The sequence below is a fragment of the Primulina eburnea genome, chromosome 5, assembly GCF_022965805.1.
Source record: "Primulina eburnea isolate SZY01 chromosome 5, ASM2296580v1, whole genome shotgun sequence".
In the NCBI taxonomy this organism is placed as follows: domain Eukaryota; kingdom Viridiplantae; phylum Streptophyta; class Magnoliopsida; order Lamiales; family Gesneriaceae; genus Primulina; species Primulina eburnea.
In genome coordinates this window covers 24,563,436-24,581,865 of record NC_133105.1, presented here as the reverse complement: position 1 = coordinate 24,581,865, position 18,430 = coordinate 24,563,436, and the positions used below count along the sequence as shown (strand labels likewise).

Below are 18,430 nucleotides of genomic sequence, written 5' to 3'. Positions count from 1 at the left end.
TAAAGCATTTTATCAAACACTTGGTATGCAATATTTTGGTATTTGAAGAACACATAAAATGCTTCTTTAAAACTATCAAAATGATAAGTAAATGCAGTAAACAAATAGACACGAATTTGTTTATGGATGTTCGGAGACTTCAAATGCTCCTAAGTCACCCCTTTTTCCCCTTGGGAAGGATTCACTAGAAAACTTTGATTTATACAACACCTTGTACAAGCCCATTCAGCTAGGACTTACCCACTGCCTAACTGAACTCCTAGCTATCAAGATTGTAGGCAGCACCTCACAATCATCATATTGTTTAATGTCTCATATGCAAAGACTACATACACAAGTTTATTGTCTTTGTGCAAGACTCACTCAACTAAAATTTGAAGTTCAACTCTCTTGTATATGTGTGAGTAATTGTGTGTGAGGAATTTATCCTTTACAGTGTACATATCAAATGTATCCTCACACAAGGGCTTGTGCTCTCAACTAGCTAATGTATTCAAGCTAAGTGCCCATGCTTTGAATCCTCTTCAAAAGCTCTTGTTTGATCTTCAAGATGTTGTATTTATAAGCTCCAACAATGATATATACGTTAGACACAAGAATAAGACTGTTTGGAAAGTTTCGGTACTGTTTCTGAAATTGCAACGGTAAAATTCGTCTTGCTGGGCATTTTCCCGACTGGTCAACTCTGGTCAACTCAACTGATCGTTCAATTCAACTGGTTCAGTTGGTCTGGTTCAGTTCAGCTGGTTCAGTTGGTCTGGTTCAGTTCAGTTCAGTTCAGTTTCAGCTAGTGTGCTGAAATCAGCTTAGCTGATTTCAGTTTCTGCATAACCAGTAAATTCATCGTCATTTATCAGCATTTTAGGCTTCGATTCAGACTTTCACTTCTGAAGATGATTTGTAGATCATCGTATTATATTTCCAACTCATACTGAATCGCTTGATTTCGATAAACGAGCTAAGAGATATGACCAGAATACCGCAACTGCTCAAACCCAACTGATTGTTGTTTTTGTGTGATCAGTTCGGTAATGCAGCGATCAGTTAGACCATGATAACATCTGATTTTGCTCAACTGACGTGAAATACGACTTGTTCCAAATTGAGTTTTCAGATTAGTCCAGTTGGCGGATTGTCATTTGGATCATCCAGCAGAGAGATATCTTCCAAACACCGAAGCTCGCCAGAAATTCAGTTTGTGCAGAATTCAGTTCCGGCTTGCTTCTTGTTTTAACAACTTCACACTTGAGTAAATATATTAGAAACACAATAATAAGTTTTGTTAACATCAAAATCAAGATTGCGAACTTGAAAAGTTCCAACAGATGAATACGATGACATGTTTTGAAAGAAAGGAGTTGGCTGTGACTAATACAAACACGAACACGAACATATAAGACCAAATATCAGTGGATGGGTAATATTGTCGCTGATGTCCCCGTCGTCGGTAACGCGGTTATACGTAGATGGATCCATCGACTAGAGCTGATGTAAAAAGTCACAACTAATGAACGTAATTCGAATAAAGAATATTGAACATGTATATGTTGATATGATGCGATATGGACACGTTTATGCTTTGACATGTCATGTTTGTGCTTATGCTTTTGAGATCATGAAATGTATTTTAATTACAGTTTTTGTCACAGTTGAAAGTTATGTATATGTACTTGCTATTACGATTCAGGAGTGTTGAGTCTTTAGACCCAATAGGTGTGAATGATGCAGGTGAACATATTGATATGGAGACTGGAGGCGCCAAAGACTGAGTAAGCGGGGCTGAATATGCGCAAACTAACCCGAGGACCATATTTTTTCCGCACATTATGTTTATGAGTTAGGAGTAAACATGGATATTTTTATACACTTTTGCTTTTATATGTAATGGATGATAGGGCTTTACATGTCGCATATTTGAATTATTTTAAATAACAGTCTAGGGTTTGATGATTAGATATTCTTTTTAACTACAGTATCTACGAGTAGTTGAATACATTTATTTTAAATGTGTGATTGACTGTTATTATTGAATGCATGCGTTTAAATATAATTTTCTGAAAAATAGTTTATAAAAAAATTTCTAGTAGTATTTTAGCAGCACGAGTCGTTTTAGTTAATGAGAAGATGACCAAGTTATTGCGAGTGCTTCACCCTCAGTTGTGTTCATCTTCAGATCTACGACTCTGAGATTTACAAAAGATTCTGCAATGTCTTGGAGATCATTGAGACCAATAATTTCTAAAGTTGTCAACATATTAATTTTTTTTCTAAGACATTTTTAATTATACTAATCGTTTTCTCTTCGTCAGTTAAAGGTTTTGGCTTTACTTTGGGAGTGAGTCTCATGTGAGACCGTCTCACGGATCATAATCCGTGAGACGGGTCAACCCTACCCATATTCACAATAAAAAGTAATACTTTTAGGATAAAAAGTAATACTTTTTCATGGATGACCCAAATAAGAGATCCGTCTCACAAATACAATCCGTGAGACCGTCTCACACAAGTTTTTGCCTTACTTTGGTCGTCCCTCTTTGATATAATAAGGATTTAGTACCAAATAACAGTGGTCACCCTTATACCGAAGTTCTTTTACTAGAAATTGTTGTTGTTCTAGGTTGAATTCTTGTTTGAATTATAAGAATTTCTTATTGTTATTCGAGGATTTCTTTCATTTTTGTGGCATATAATACAACATATTGTCATAATTATGTAACTGTACTTTAAATTTCTCTAAGATCTCTAGAGAAATTATGAGAATTCGGTACTATTTAAAAAATTTGTTAAACTGAATCATAAATTTTCCAATCAATTCTGATAAATTGGAATTTAATAAATCCATATTTCTCAAACCATCATTTCTAATATATAGATAGTAAGAGGAATAAAAAAAAAAAAAAAAAAAAAAAAAAAAAAAAAAACCAATGTAACGTGAGTGAGACGATAAGGTGGCACGCATACCAATACAAACAAAACAATCGCACTCCGATCCATTATAAGTTTGTACATCTCAGACAATAATGTACCACCAAATGGAGAACCCGCCGGAGAAGCTCATCTGGGTGAAGCAAGACCCTGACGGAGTGGCCTACGTCATCATAAACCGGCCCCAATCTCTCAACTCTTTGACCCGGCCCATGATCGTCGATTTGGCATGCGCCATCAAGACTCTGAGTTCTGATGATTCGGTCCGGATCATCATATTGTCTGGGACCGGGAGGGCCTTCTGCTCCGGCGTAGACCTGACGTCGGCGGAGGACGTGTTCAAGGGGGATTTCAAGGATATGGAGACCGACCCGGTCTACCAAATAGAGCGCTGCGCCAAACCCATCATCGGAGCGATCAACGGCTTCGCAGTCACGGCTGGTTTTGAGATTGCTTTGGCTTGTGATTTCTTGGTGGCTTCTAAACAAGCTAAATTTATCGATACCCATGCAAGGTACTAGATTTCCTACTTGTGTTCCAATGAAATTGCTGATTTGGTTGGTGGTATTGGCTGTTTAATTGATTGTTGAATCATCGAACTTATATCCAATCTTCACTAGTGTTGTTTCACAACTGAAGGGAGTTGCAAGTCTTGATTTTTATTCAGATGGATTTGAATTGATTTTGGGTATAATAAATAATCAGGTTTCTTTGTGACGTTAAATATTGTTTGTACCTTTTCAAGTGATTAATGGCTTAGCGCAGGTTTGGAATATTTCCTTCTTGGGGTCTGTCTCAGAAGCTTTCTCGCATAATAGGGCCGAATCGAGCTCGCGAAGTGTCTATGACAGCGATGCCTGTAACTGCTGAGCAAGCTGAAAGATGGGGTTTGGTTAATCATGTAGTAGAAGAAAGTGAAGTACTGAAGAAAGCTCGAGAAATTGCGGAATCCATGATTAAGAATAATCAAGACTTGGTGCTGAGGTATAAAGCAGTTATAAATGACGGGTTCAGAATGGATCTGGGTCATGCCCTTGCGTTGGAGAAGGTAACAAGTGTTTCTGCAGTTTCCTTTTGCTGCTATAATTTTTCTTTGATTTTAACCATTGCTTTGAAATTGAGTTGTATGTGAAAATGCTGGATTGGATTGTTATATATCATCATGATTTTGTTCACAGGAAAGGGCTCACCAATATTACGATGGAATGACTACTGATCAATTTAAGAAAATGCAAGAATTCATAGCCAGCCGGGGCTCAAAGAAACCATCTTCCAAGTTGTGAAATTTTGAGTGTTTTTATTGCAGATTATTAAAATGTTTAGTAAATAAATTTGGCGGATCCAGATACACAAATGCTTATTCATTATGCTCCTTCTGTACAGTGCTCATGTGATGGGAGGTAAATGAACTATTTTCTCTGAGTTTTGTGTAAGGTCTCATTTCTATTTAAGCTAGAAAGGTCATGGTATTGGTAACACACCTCCCTTGACTTGTAAATATTATTCACACGACAAGCTAATCTGGAACCTAAACATCCTCAAAACTGAGAAGGATCTTGAACAAGCAGAAACCAACCGGGGAATGGAGCTAAGGCTTTCTGTTGTTCGTTAAGCGAGAAGAAACAACAGATGGTGCAAAACCATGGATACAAAAACTTGATCCAGATCAAAACAAGGTCCAATGGCTACATCAGTAATAGTCGCTTTTGCGAAGCTGCTGAATGGCTTGGGAGTGAACGGAATTGGGAAGCTGATGGTAGCTTAATCTCTCCGTAACTCCAATTGCTCGTGAAATTTTCTTTGATAAAATCTCATTTGGGAAGTCCGGGTACTGCAACATGCCGGTGTTGTATGATGTCATCTCCTGTTTGCTGAGTAAGGTTCGGAATTGCTGAGGATAGTGTGGATCCATCCTTGAAAAAATTTATAAATATGTACATTAAACATAAGCAAATATCTTTACTTACATTGCATAATAAAGAGTAAAGTACACATACCCTACATTTCCATCCACAAAATCTGATGAAATCCTAGCAACCACCGCAAGTTCACCAACGATGATCTTCTTCACATAGATTAAACTGGCCTACAGCATTTTCTAGCTACAAGTAGATATATATCTTCCAAGAATCAACACCGTTGTCCCAGTACCAAGCCACGCTACTCTTTTCCATTCACTTGAAAAACGCATTGCAACTCATGCAATCTTTTTGGTCACCGATTCAGCATCTTTAAGTAAAAAACCCGAAGCATTCCTTTTTGAAAAAAAAAAAAAAAATGCGATGATGATTGAAATATCCAAGACAACACTCATTAATCCAAGTATAAATTACCATGGTTATATGGTAAAATAGTTCAGTAATCCATTTACTATTTATTAAATAGTTCATGAATTCAGTCTTCACAGCATTCAGGTTTCTGGTCTTTGTGAAGCTTCTCCCACAGGCACAACATCTTTCTTGGATTTTGATAATGAGCTAGAATATAATCTGACTCGCATCCAGCATTGTGAAATCGGTCATCATTTACATACTCAATTTTGTGACCATGCTTTTCAAATTGCTCAACCCATATCCCGACACCAACATCTTCAAGTTTAAATAGCTGCCACATATAAAAATAGATAAAATTTTGAGAGTAGTTGGGAAAAAAAAACACGAAAAAATTCATTCCACTGGTTCTCAGAGGGGAATTAACAGTGACAGATTTAACTCAAGATTTGAGATCCTACCGTGAGTTCCCTCTTCATGTGACCTTGAACTATGAATTTTGCTATGTCCTGGGAAATTATATAACCTGGACCATGAGCCCATGGAGGATACAGAGAATGCGGCCACTCCTACCAAAGAGATCCATCAGCAACACAATTTATAGATGACGTATGTTTGAAGTTAATAATGTCGTAGGGGAGTAAAAAAAATTTCTTTCGGTGATACCTTGTCACTTATGTACCATTTATTGTCCTTGTCTCTGTGGGGTTCTGAGTCAAAAGATATGCTGCCATACAAGAGTCCATTTGATGGTTTCCCCTTGAGACTTGATAAAACTTCATTTATCCTTACAAAAGCATCGTCGTCCGTTTTCATTATAAATTTGGCAGACAATGTTTTTATCTGTTCAATAGAAAACATGAAGCGATCAACAGGGAGAAATAAAGTTTAGTGAATTGTATTCACAAGAAGTATTTCACTTCAAATATAAAACAAACTAACCCACTACATCAAATAATGAGGACTCACTTACTCTCCATATAATCCTAGGACTTGATTTTGCCAATTTATTCAAATAAATTCTCAATCATAGCTAACTCACTAACTTTTCATAACTTAATCAAAATAATCCCTGTTATAGCTAAATTGCGAAGGGTTCTCCTCAAGATAGTGCAAAGATATCTGTAACTTGATAACTCGAAAAAGGCCCTTGGTTGAAACGTCTACCACCTGATGTGTGGTTAGAACAAATGAAGTATGTATCATTCTTTTTCAAGCTTTTTTTTTTTATCAATTTTCAACATCACACCATGCTTAGTTCTATCACGTAGAACAGAATTATGAGCACTCATGATGGCAAACTTCTCATCAAGTGAAGACTTGCTTGCACCTTTTGTTCTTCTAGAACTCTTTCCAGCCAAAGATCCCCACACACTCTTTGAGTCAGTGATCTAAATTCAACTTGTTCACTACTTCTAGTAATGGCATTTTGTTTTCTCCTCCGACAAATGACTTTAACTGTCCCGTTAAATGAACAGTACCCTAAAGTTAACATTCATCAGTAACTTAACCTGTCCAATTGGCATTTGTATATACTTAAATTTCCCTTTTATTCATTTTCCCTGAAGAAAAATTGTTTTCCTGTATTTTTCAGATACCTAAGATCGTCCAAGCTTCATATCAACTTCTATTGGAATGTTCAATGGTTATCTACACTCTTCCCAATTTGTTGCAAGAGATCTTTGATGTACTTTCATTGAGACACTACAATACCATCCTTCGACCTGCTACTTCCATTCTAGAAAATGCCTCGACTGGCCCAAATCATTAACCTCAAACTCGTTGGCTATACTTCAATCAGCTCACCAAATGTGTGTTTGTTGGATGTTGTCCAAATCAGAAAGATTACAAATGTTACAAGACAAAACAGCTGAAAACGAAAGACGACTCTACTCTGTCACATAGTCACGACTTTGAACATAGACGAAATCAACCAATAGAACCTGTGCAGCCTATCAGGTATTTCTTCATCTCCTTCAGCTATTCACACAGAATTTAATGATCTTGAAATTCCTATTGCTCATAGAAAAGGCACTATGTCTCGTGCCAAACAGCTAATATCAATATTTATTTTATATGACAAGTTGTCTTCTTTTATTGCTTTCACTTCACAATGTCCAATGCAAAAATTCCTAAAAATGAACATGAGGCTCTTCAAATTCCAAAGTGAAAGGAAGAAATCCTTGAGGAGATGAGAGCTCTTGAGAAGAACAAGACTTGAAGTGTCATGACACTACGAACTGGAAAGACAAATGTCGGTTGCACATGGATTGATACAACTCTGATGGGTCGTTGGAGATATACAAGGCAAAACTTGTAGACAAAAGCTTCAAGCAAACATATGGAATTGATTATGAATCTACATTTTCACCCATTGCGAATTCAAATCAACGCATGTTCTATTGTTGCAGTAAACCTAGAGTGGGAACTACAACAACTTGACATAGAGAATGACTTTTTGAATGGAAATATGGCTGAAGAAGTACGTGAAAATTCCACCTCGATTTCATTCAGAAAGTGAGAACGGAAAAGTTTACAAACTTGAGAAATCTTTATATGCCTTGAAATAGTCTCCAAGTGCATGTTTCATCAGATTTACTCATTCGGCTAGGATACACTTAGGAAAGGTTGATCATGCTATATTCGTCGATGATGAGAAGTTGGAATGAGGGTCATCCTCATCGTGTATGTAGAGTACATTCTTGTCACAAGTGATGACACAGTTGAGAATGATAAACTCAAGAAAAAAATTGATAGAAGAATATGAAGTCAAAGATCTAGGATTCTTGAGATACTTTCTCGGTGTGGAGATACCGATTAATTAAAGAGGGTAGTTTCATCCCTTAAAACACTCTTCGCTTACTACATGAAACTGGGAAATTGGGTTGTAAGCCTGTACGAACACCTCTAGAGAACAAATTGGGCAAGCAGGACATTGGAAGGTACCAATGTCTGGTTGGTAAGCTACTTGTTCCTCACTCGACCTACACATATGTTGCATGTGTTGATGGGAGTGAAGGGTACAAATCAACTTCTGGATATTGCTCCAAATTGTGGAGAAACGAGAAAGAAATCGTTGTGGTAAGGAGTAGTGCTAAGGCTAAATTTTGTGCCATTGTTCAAGGAATGTGTTAACTTATTTGGCTGGAAAGGTTAATGTAAGACTTGAAGATTATTATCAGCACACCTATAAAATCGTCTAGCAATAGCAAATCTGTCATTAGCATCATGAACAATTCAATCCAACATGAAAGGATGAACATTGAAAGGATAGACCAAAGCTTCGTTGAGAACGAAATAGAAGGAGGCGTGCTATATCTCTACTCATGCACAAGAAATTGACGTCTTGACCAAGAATCTGTTAAACCAAAGTATTGGAAGTCTTCTTAGCAAGCTTGGAATGCAAAATATCTATTTGTAAGCTTGATGGAGAATGTTGAAAATTTAGTAAATAACCTAGAAGATATGATGGTGTGTGTGTGTGTGTAATTTCCTTTAATGACTAATTAGAATAGGAACGATTATTAGGATAATATTATAGAATCAATTAGAGATTTAAATTCTTTATTATGTTAAATTGTAAACGTGTATACAGGCTGTAAAAGTTCAGCAGAAATGCAAACATGTTTCTCACAAATATTCTAGTTTCAGTTGCACACATTTCCTCTTTTGTCTTTAGGTAATATAAAAGGCGTACCCCCAGGATGCAAATCGCGATGGTTTTATAAGTGAGAAGGCTATAATAGTCAACGAAAGGCATCAACTGGATATCTTTGTATGCTTGTGCTTCCTTCCATAGCTTGAAGTTCACTTCTTTATTCACATGCTGCGATTTTACATCAAAATAAAAAGAATACAATTACAAAAGAAAAAGACAAATGATCTTTAGATACATTTATAATCTATATACATACACACAATTGTCCTTCATATGGTTCTGCCTCTTTAGATTTTGAAATGGCAATAATGTCATCTTATAATTGCCTCTTTCTATTTGAAATGACAGGTAATGTCGTTTTTCGCTTACATTATTGATCATTTTTCTAACTTTCCTTCAAATTGATTTTATTGTATCAATTTAATTCATAGACTTTATAATTGTCTGTTCTTATTGGCTATGGAAATTGACATGAGAGGATGAAGAGGAAATGCCTTTTGATGCTCTAAGTTAAAGTTAATAGACTTGAATGTTAAATAAACTGAAAAATGTTGCTTTTCTACTAGTCTTCTAACATTTATATATATCACATATACCAATAAAATGTTAATGATTCAGTTTGTTCTCTCATTTTTATGGTTGAATATTAACCATAGTAAACTTAATGCAACATAGGTACACATACGGAGTATTATATATGTTATTATGGAGGGAAAGAGAGGGCATCCCAGGAAGTACGCACCAAGAAAGTGTTAGGTTATAAATCCAAGAGGAGTTTCATCCAAAAGACTTGTCTGTTGGGCGGTGTAACCTATTTGGTTTATATGTCACTCTTTGTTCGGTTTAATATTCAATTTGGGACAACTGTAACACTGCCGACCCCTTGAGAAGTCGATGTCCGCAGCGGCCCACTGTAGATGGTTTTCACTCACCTTTCAGTACTTACTGCATGTACAAGGCACCTTAATCCAACCTATAATATGTCTTATTTGGAAAGGGAGGGCATCCCAGGAAATGAGCACCAATAAAGTGTTAGTTATAAACTAAGAGGTGTTCCATCCCAAAAAGCTTGCCTATTGGGTGGTGTACCTCATTGGTTTATAAGCAACTTTTTATTAGGTATAACATTCGAAGTAAGACAATTATAACATAGCCGAACCTTTGAGAAGCCGACGTCCGCACATTTCATTATTCAGTGCATGCATCATGCACCTTAAACCAGCCTATAAAATGTCTTTTTTTTGGCATTATTATCGTCAATGATCCAATGGTAGTCTTTTCCTAGAATGCCCTTTCCGCTATGCCATCTCTCAAGAAGAGCACCAATGTTAAGTTATAAAACCAAGAGGTGTTCCTTCCCAGAAGACTTGCCTATTAGGTGGTGTAACCTCGTTGGTATATAAGTCACTATTTATTAGTTTTAATATTCAATGCAGGACAATTGTAACATAAAGAGTCAAGAGAAAGCTGGATCATTGGGCCGAACATATTAAATATTCCATCTTATTTTATACAATTTTGTTGTTCATTTGTTGTCTCTTAAATATCAATAGCATGTTCACTTAGCTTATTTAGCTTAAAAACGCACATCTTACATAATTTTTTATACATTTTGTATAGTTTCATACTTTCATAAATTTAAAGTATCATTTTATTTAAATTCGAATATATTCATATTATATTATTTAGTTCACTCAGTTTTTGTAATCAAAGTATCGTGTCTTTGAAAGTTGAATATATTCATAATTTTTTGTTCAAGTGTACAATTACAAATCATAATGTTACTTCATATCATATTATTTATTCTATTGTAGTTTATCAATATCATATCCATTGTTTGCTCAACAATTCGACTATCATATATGTTATGCTCCATTTCTTCAACCAAATCCATTGCAACATTGCATTTTAAAATTTAGTAGAAAATAACAAGTCATGAAATAAAATTCGCAGCAACTCAAAAGTCACAATATCATTAAGAAACTAAAAAAAAAATCAGTTAACCTTGTAAATAATGTAAATAGAGGAACATTTGAATGCTTTTCTTTTACATTGCCAAATTATTAAATGTAAATCGGTTGATATTTTGGCTATATTTTGAAATAACTTTAGAGTTGCTCAACTCATTTACACATGAATATAATTGGATTCAGGTATGACCTGTTTCACAACAAAGTATCAAATTTGTTGCTCAAACTATTAAGATCGGTAAAAGTCGTAAATTAATAAACAGATAATTAAAAAAATGATAAAGAAGTTACATCATTAATATATGAGAAATGATAAATATAAAAGTTGGTAAAAGTATAACTAAATAGTCAAACCATAAATATATAAGAAATTTAAAAATCCAATAACTTTACACCTTACTGTAAAAAATTTATCTTATTGTTTCCTTCTCGAATTGGTTGTGGATCTTTGTTGATGATTATGATTGTAGTTTACTTGAATAATATAATTGATTTAATAAATTCTAACAAAACAATTATTAACAACGATATAAAAACAGTGGTATTAAATAAGTTTGAAGTTCTAATAAATTTATAATCATTTAAAATACTGGTCATGGAAACTTTTTCGATGTTTACATTTCAAAATTGACAATATAAAGTACGTAACTGATAATAGGATTTATTTGAGAAGTATCTCGTTTAAATTATATAATTGTAGTGACCAATTATATAATTGTAGTGACCAAAAACTAGAACACGTAAATCTCATGCATTATCGGATTAATTTATTTATTTAGTTAATAATTTAAGTAATGCATGCTATGTGTTAAATTATTTTAAACGTATATATATTTATTTTATTATGCAATTTTATACTTAAGATGTTTTAACGAGTTTTAGTTTTTCAGACTAACATTCGATACTGAACCGGGAAATGAGACCGAAGAAGATTAAGATGTTAAAAATTTATGTTATATTTTTATTTTAAGTCAAGAAAATAGTATTTTAAAGGATTTATAAATTTTAGTATTTCCGGGCTAAATTTAATTTATCGAGTGAAATAGAAACATTAAGCATTTTAATTAACAAAATTCAAAAATAAGGGATTTATATACGTCCACTCGAAATAAAATGTTTTAACAATTATTTTATGACTTAATTAATTAAACTACGTGGTATTTAATTATGGGTAGAATTTAAAATTTCTAGGACCATTAATTAAAAATTTTGGAAGGCTAAATTACTAATTTAATTGTAAGGGCTTAATTAGTAATTTTAATTAGTGTTTTAATTAAACTAAAACACCTAATAAATATCCTAAGTAATCTATAAAAGAATCCTACCCTAACTCTGCATCATCATTCACGTAACACACACACACACACTAAATACACACACTAAATACACACACTTGGCCAAAAGTTGCATCTCCTAAGCTTGGATTTTTTTTCAATTTTCTCCATCAACAAGCTTAAGTCATCTATCACACAACATTCCTTGATTAATCTACTCACTTTTAGAGCCATAAAACGTAGCAAACCGTCTCTGTTTGGCCTCCGTTTTCTCACGAGTTCGTTTGTCGATTATTCGTGCGTTTTAACGTAAAGGCGTATCTAAACCTTTCTTTTATGCATCGATCATGTTATATACTGTATTTTGATATCAAATATGCATGAAAACTCATTGGTTTAATTATATATATGTTATAACTCGTTTAAAACTCGTTTCGATACATATTACGCATGAACTTCTTAGTTTTCTCGAGTTTTAAATCGTCGTCTTCGCTGGACCGATCCTATGGCTTGCTGCTACGTATGTTTTTGTTTAAGGAGGTGTTTATAAGTCTTTAAGTGTCCCGATAGAAAGTCGAGAAGCTGCAAGTGTAGCAAGGGACGAAACAGCGCACGGCCACGCATATTGGTGTTCGCAACTTTGTGTGGTGTCAGGTTGGTTGTTGGCTGGACCATGGTGTGTATCTAGGGTCTAGGCGGGGTCTTAGGGTCCCGAGGTAGGTCTGGTAATGGTTGGTTAGGGTCTGGTTGGGTGGAAATAACTGCTGGAGCCGTAAGTTACAAGCTTGCATGCATGGGGTGTTGTTCGCTAGGGCTGCTGTTTTGGGTTGTTTAACGGCTGGTCCATATGTATGGGCTAGAACGGGCTGGACCAAGGTTGTACGTTATGTCTAAGGGTCGAGTCTAGGGCTTGTTTTGGGATTGGTTTGAGTTAGAATCGATAGGAAGTCGTACAGAACGCAGAAGTGCTATAGCGTCACTCTTTGGGTAGCTTATGTCTATTTGGTTTTTTGTGCATGGTACGGGATTCGGGCATGGTTCGGGGCTGGTCTAGATGCTGGGCAGTAGGCTAGAAAGTATTTCATGTATGGGTCGAGTCCCGAGTCGATTGGTACGTCGTAAGTAGTTCTGTTTAATTCGGGAGTCGTATGAGTCAAAATGAACCTTAGTATGTTAGGGCGGGCAGCAAGTCCGAGGTCGATCTAACGAGGTTCATGATGTTTGTAAGAATGTATGACGTGCAAAATAATTTTTTTTGAGCTATGTGATTTGTCTTGTGGTCAAATTATGTTATGGATTTGGAAGCCGGAGAATGTGTCTGAAGACCTCTCCAACCTTTTCGGAGGAATCATGTTATGTTAGGGAGCGGAGATCTAGTCCAAGGGCTTTGATAATCCCTACCGGCCCAATACTATGGTTTAGTTTGATCAAACGATTTATGTGTATAGGTCACTTGCATTGAACAGAACTCTACGCAAAATGATTTACGATTATGATGATTATGATGACCACGAACATATGATTTTATGGAAATTTTTTTTATGCAGGAAAGTCACGTTATACATATTTATTCTTATATTATTCTATGTACAAGCTATGTTTAAATTGCATGGATTTTTATCATGTATTACTTGTTATTCACGGTTTATGTATGTTGAGTCATTAGGCTCACTAGACTTGATCGATGCAGATGATATATTTGAGGAGATGGGAGGCGGGGACCGGTGAGCAAGCTCGGACTAGTGGCAGTGCAAACCTGAGGACCTTGTAGTTTATGGGATTTTAATTATGCACATTTAAAACTATTTTCTCAAATTTTATTGCACGGGTTTTGGTGATTAGTAAGTTGATATTTTTTTATTAGATTTTTTCAAATTATGGTGGATGTTTTAAATTAAGGATTTTATAGTTTTGGTATTTAAATAATAGTATGCTTGGTGACAGTTAATTTTACGAGTTATATTTATAATAAATTATTTAATAAGAAAATTCAAAATTTTCCGCAAATATTAAAATAGTACTATTTTAAGACACGGCTCGTCACAATAATTAACATGAAATTTTATTTCGCAATTATCATAAGAGTTTCCTCTAATTATATTTATAGTTTCAACAACTAATAATAATCCTACAAGAATATAAACAAAATAATACAATAAAGAAAAACATTTGTTTTCTTAATTTATATAACTCTTAATGTGTATTCATGTGCAGGCACTTGTTTCTTGCTACTGTAGGAAAAAAGCAATATCCAATTTTTTTATGTCACGGGCATTTAGAAGGGTCAATAAATAATAAAGAGATGCAAAAATGGCACATGCAGGTACATTATCAGAGACATGGTTTTTCAGCAACATATTCAATATCTCCGAGAATTCGAGAGAATTACTCGAATTCTTTGTTCCATATTTTTTTAGCTACATTCAATTACATAAATGAAGATGAAAAACCGTCTTTCCCAATATTTTCCACAATCTTGTATGGACTCGAGAATCAATCACAAAACCATTGAATTGTATTATACCTAGCAGTAGTACATAATTCACTTGACCAATCAATCACAAGCATTGTGTGAGCATAAAAAATTTATGCAAGTATTTTTAGTACCCAAATTAAAATTAATTTTGGAAAAAAAAAACATATTTTCCCACCAAATTAAAAGGTAAAAGATTTGTTCCTACATAATATTTAGTTGGAAGAGTTTATGACAGATTTTGTTTTACCAAATTTTAATCTAAACCCTCCCCTTGAATATATAATAGCGTCATTTGATGTCAGTAATAGATTTTGAGTGATAAAATCTAGTCATCTCAGTTGAAGTGATTGACTTACAAGTCCAATGAAGAAGCGGACAGCCACATCCCCAGACTGTATGGAATCATATTTCATCCAGGTTCTTCTTATGGCCATACGCCTCTCAAAGTTAATCCCAGCAGAGAAAACCCCAATTAGAAGTGCAAGCCTTTTATTAGAGAGTGATGGGGCTCTGAGGTTTTGAGCATCAGCCAAATCTACATCTTCAGTAACAGGAAGACCTTTTGCTAGGAGAGACATAATGGTCAAGCCACCCTTCACACTGACTCTATTAACTAACCAGGGTTCAAGATTCTACAATTGCATAATAATAATCATTAGTAATTCGTATATAGCAAGAGCGTCATGGCAAACCAGTCAAGGAAACCAATCTAGGGTGCTCTTAATTATTACATAGCCCAAGCAGTTGCTACCAACATTTTGAAATGCCAAAAAAACTTACATCTCGATGTGCAAATGATGTTTCATGCCTTCCATTCACTGTCATGTGAAATCCCTCGGCGCCAACCCACAATGAGGCTGTAAAGGGGTTACCTTCAACAAAGTGGAGGGCAGTGCTTGCACTCACAGTCCCTCTAGAAATATTAGCAAATTTTTTGTATGTAGGGTGACTGGCATTTAAACTTTCCTCTGCAGTTCTTTGGCCAATTTGAATGTTGCACTTGATCAGTCCATCAACTGGAAAATACACACCAATGAAGGTTAAATTGACAAAAGGATTAGTGTTCTTTGGCCGATTTGAATGTTGCACTTGATCAGTCCATCAAGGAAAATAAACACCAATAAAGGTTAAATTGACAAAAGAATTAGCGTCAAATTTCAAGCAATAATCTCAAATCTCAACACTTATATGGAGGTTCTAAAGAAGCTGACTTTAAGCATGAATCATGCCATGCAAAGGAAACAGATTAAATTATTAAGCAGAACGGATCCTACTGAGCAAAGGATGCATTGTTATGACTTGTGCAAAAGACTCTACCATTATCCACTTTTGGCATGGTCACTTTGCAGCTAATATTAAGTGTCAAAGCCAACAAAACCACCAAGTGCAAATGCATGAAATCTAACTCAGATCCTTATCAACTTTAATATAATGTGGTCACTCATCAGCTGATAAATAACGTCAAAGCCAACAAAAATCACCAGGTGGAACCACATGAAACCCATCTTCTGCGTTACGCACTTATTCAAGAAAAGGGCAATTCAATCCCAGTACAAAGCGTCTTTACTCTTACAATCAACTCTAGGACCACTAGAAAAATTAATTTGTCAGTGACCATATTTTAACTAAGCGTTGCTAATCTTTAAAGGCTAGAAACAGTATGTTCATTTCTCAGAAATGAAATCTACAACGTTGATCTATCTTACAGTCCACAGTAAGGTGACTAGTGCTAAGCAAGATAGAAACAGAAATGACAACAGAAGATAAACGAAAACTGAAGGATAAATATTTAGAGCATTTCTTTTAATTATCTATGTATCTGTATTTTCACATTGTAATTATCTCCCAAATGAGTACCTCTTAAAACACCAGACATACGATGGTCAGGACACCTCTCCTCCATGCCCCACCCAGATTCTTTAGTCCACGTATTCTGAATAGTAAAAGGCTCTTTTGTCAAGTTCTCCCCAGGTAAAAAGACCTTGTATTGCAATACAATTGGGGGTTTCAGCTCTCGTTGGCCTATAAGTTCAATTTGAAAACTGTCTTTCTCGGAATTTGGGATCCCAATAAGAGTGATAGAAGAGTCCTCAAGTAGACCACAAGGGATCTCAAGTTCATTATTAGATGCTTTGACAAAGTAAGGGCAGTTTTCAATTTCATTTGCAGTAATGTCACCAAGCCTTAAAGCCTTGTCTTTCTCAATCATGGGCAGTAAATCTTTCCATATAGCGAGAGCCTCTTTAATCCCTTGAGCTGTTTCAGGCAATGCATCTGATCGTGTAAATAAAAATCTCATCTTCCTCCACACTAGCAAGGCATCAGACTCTTCGTCTGTCACATTCTCGCTCAAACTGTATAAATCACTCAGCCCTTGAAGATGTGTCAGCTGGGGTTTTTTCTGAACAACCCGTAGCCTTTCTTTCTTTGCCAAAGATAAATTATCATCGCCATCTGAATTACCTTCTTCGGGTGGATGGGGGTTGAAATATTCATACGCAGAAGACTGCTTCCTGGGAGATTCGGGTTTTCCAATAAAACTGTAGCTGAGCACCAAAATGAAAGCTAGGCCTACAATCAATAAACCACCGGTCCATTTCTTCATCCCTTAATGATTCTCTATCCACTACCCATCTATAAGATCTTCTTCAAAGAACATTTTCGCAAGATTCACGAGGAACCGGCCGATACAGCTCCCTCCTCAAAAGATCAAAGAAAAGTGGGTCGCTCTTCTTGCGCAAGTTGGTCTCGCACGTTTGACTTGGGATAATTATGTTTCGCGCACACATATATTACTAGGCAGGGCACCTCAATTTATTTATCTTACCTAGGCTAATATATATGATCATTTATATTTTTTTTTCAAAGAGAAACTAAATATATCTTCATATTTGTGAAGGTTTTATTTAATAATTTATTTTAGTTTAATAAAAAAAATTTGAAAACCTTTTAACATAGACCGGATCTTAGCAGATATAAGGTTTTTTATTTAAGAAATTATTCGGCATATTTATGAATTTGGTAACCTCAATTTTTTAATATGTTTAAATATGAGATTTAATTTAATTCGTAAGACAACCGAATAGATTGCTACAATGAAGGATTAATAAAAGAAATTAAGTATATAAATAGAAGTTGTTCGGATTTTGCATTAAGAAGAAAGTAGAGTTCAGTATCATGTAGGTAAAAAAAATTCACAGAGAGACGATTGATGTAATATAAAAAAATAAAAAGTAAAAACACATAATTAAGAAGGGGGAATCATTTTTCATATACTCAGGTTTGGTAAAGTATAATCTAAAACTTTTAATAAGTTTACACATATGTTTTACAACTAATCATTTTAGATACTATAAGGTAACTGTTTTATTATTAATTTATTGTATATGTTGGTTTTGATGGAGCTCGCTTATATTTAGGTCTGTTTTAATGTCATTTGTGTAGTCTAGCAGAAGCGAAAACTTTGATTACATCTTAAGTACTCTTTGTAAGACGACGGTTCATATTGGGTTGGAGTAAAATCTTCTTATTAGTTCTTAAACTTCTTAATAAAATAAATAATTGTAATGACATTGTCCGTAGTAGATACATGTACAGTAAATATTGTCTTCCATTGGATTTGATTTATACATTGCATTTATAGTTTGTAAAAGGATATGTATTGGGAAATTATAACACAGTAATTATGTTAAACTTCAAGTAATTAAGCATATATATAAGGTAAGATGGAGGAAGCTAAGTCAATTTTCATATATTATATGAAATATGTTGAGTCATAGATAATTTATAACAAATGCTATGATTGTTTTTGTCAACTCCAATAAAAGTAGGTCAGTCACCTGTAACTATTGACAGAT

The 18,430-nt window shown here is 34.9% G+C and overlaps 2 protein-coding genes across 5 annotated transcripts; one reads left to right on the top strand and one right to left on the bottom strand.

Annotated features, from left to right (window-relative positions):
- Positions 1-2,926: 2,926 nt before the first annotated feature.
- Positions 2,927-4,347, top strand: LOC140833106 (probable enoyl-CoA hydratase 1, peroxisomal). Its single transcript, XM_073197545.1, has 3 exons — positions 2,927-3,439; positions 3,691-3,973; positions 4,104-4,347. The coding sequence occupies exons 1-3, from the start codon at positions 3,021-3,023 to the stop codon at positions 4,206-4,208; spliced, it is 807 nt and encodes a 268-aa protein (XP_073053646.1). The 5' UTR covers positions 2,927-3,020; the 3' UTR covers positions 4,209-4,347.
- Positions 4,211-17,372, bottom strand: LOC140833104 (hydroxyproline O-galactosyltransferase GALT3-like). 4 transcript variants are annotated; one of them, XM_073197542.1, is made up of 9 exons: positions 16,431-17,371; positions 15,354-15,589; positions 14,930-15,205; positions 8,893-9,021; positions 5,862-6,038; positions 5,657-5,764; positions 4,923-5,529; positions 4,502-4,838; positions 4,211-4,334 (listed from the first exon to the last, which is right to left on the bottom strand). In XM_073197542.1, the coding sequence occupies exons 1-7, from the start codon at positions 17,176-17,178 to the stop codon at positions 5,320-5,322; spliced, it is 1,884 nt and encodes a 627-aa protein (XP_073053643.1). In that variant the 5' UTR covers positions 17,179-17,371; the 3' UTR covers positions 4,211-4,334; positions 4,502-4,838; positions 4,923-5,319. The 4 variants fall into 4 exon arrangements, with proteins under 4 accessions (XP_073053643.1, XP_073053644.1, XP_073053642.1 ...); XM_073197543.1 differs by having other exon boundaries at positions 4,211-4,838; positions 4,923-5,180; positions 5,259-5,529; XM_073197541.1 differs by having other exon boundaries at positions 4,211-4,838.
- Between the last annotated feature and the right edge of the window lie 1,058 nt (positions 17,373-18,430).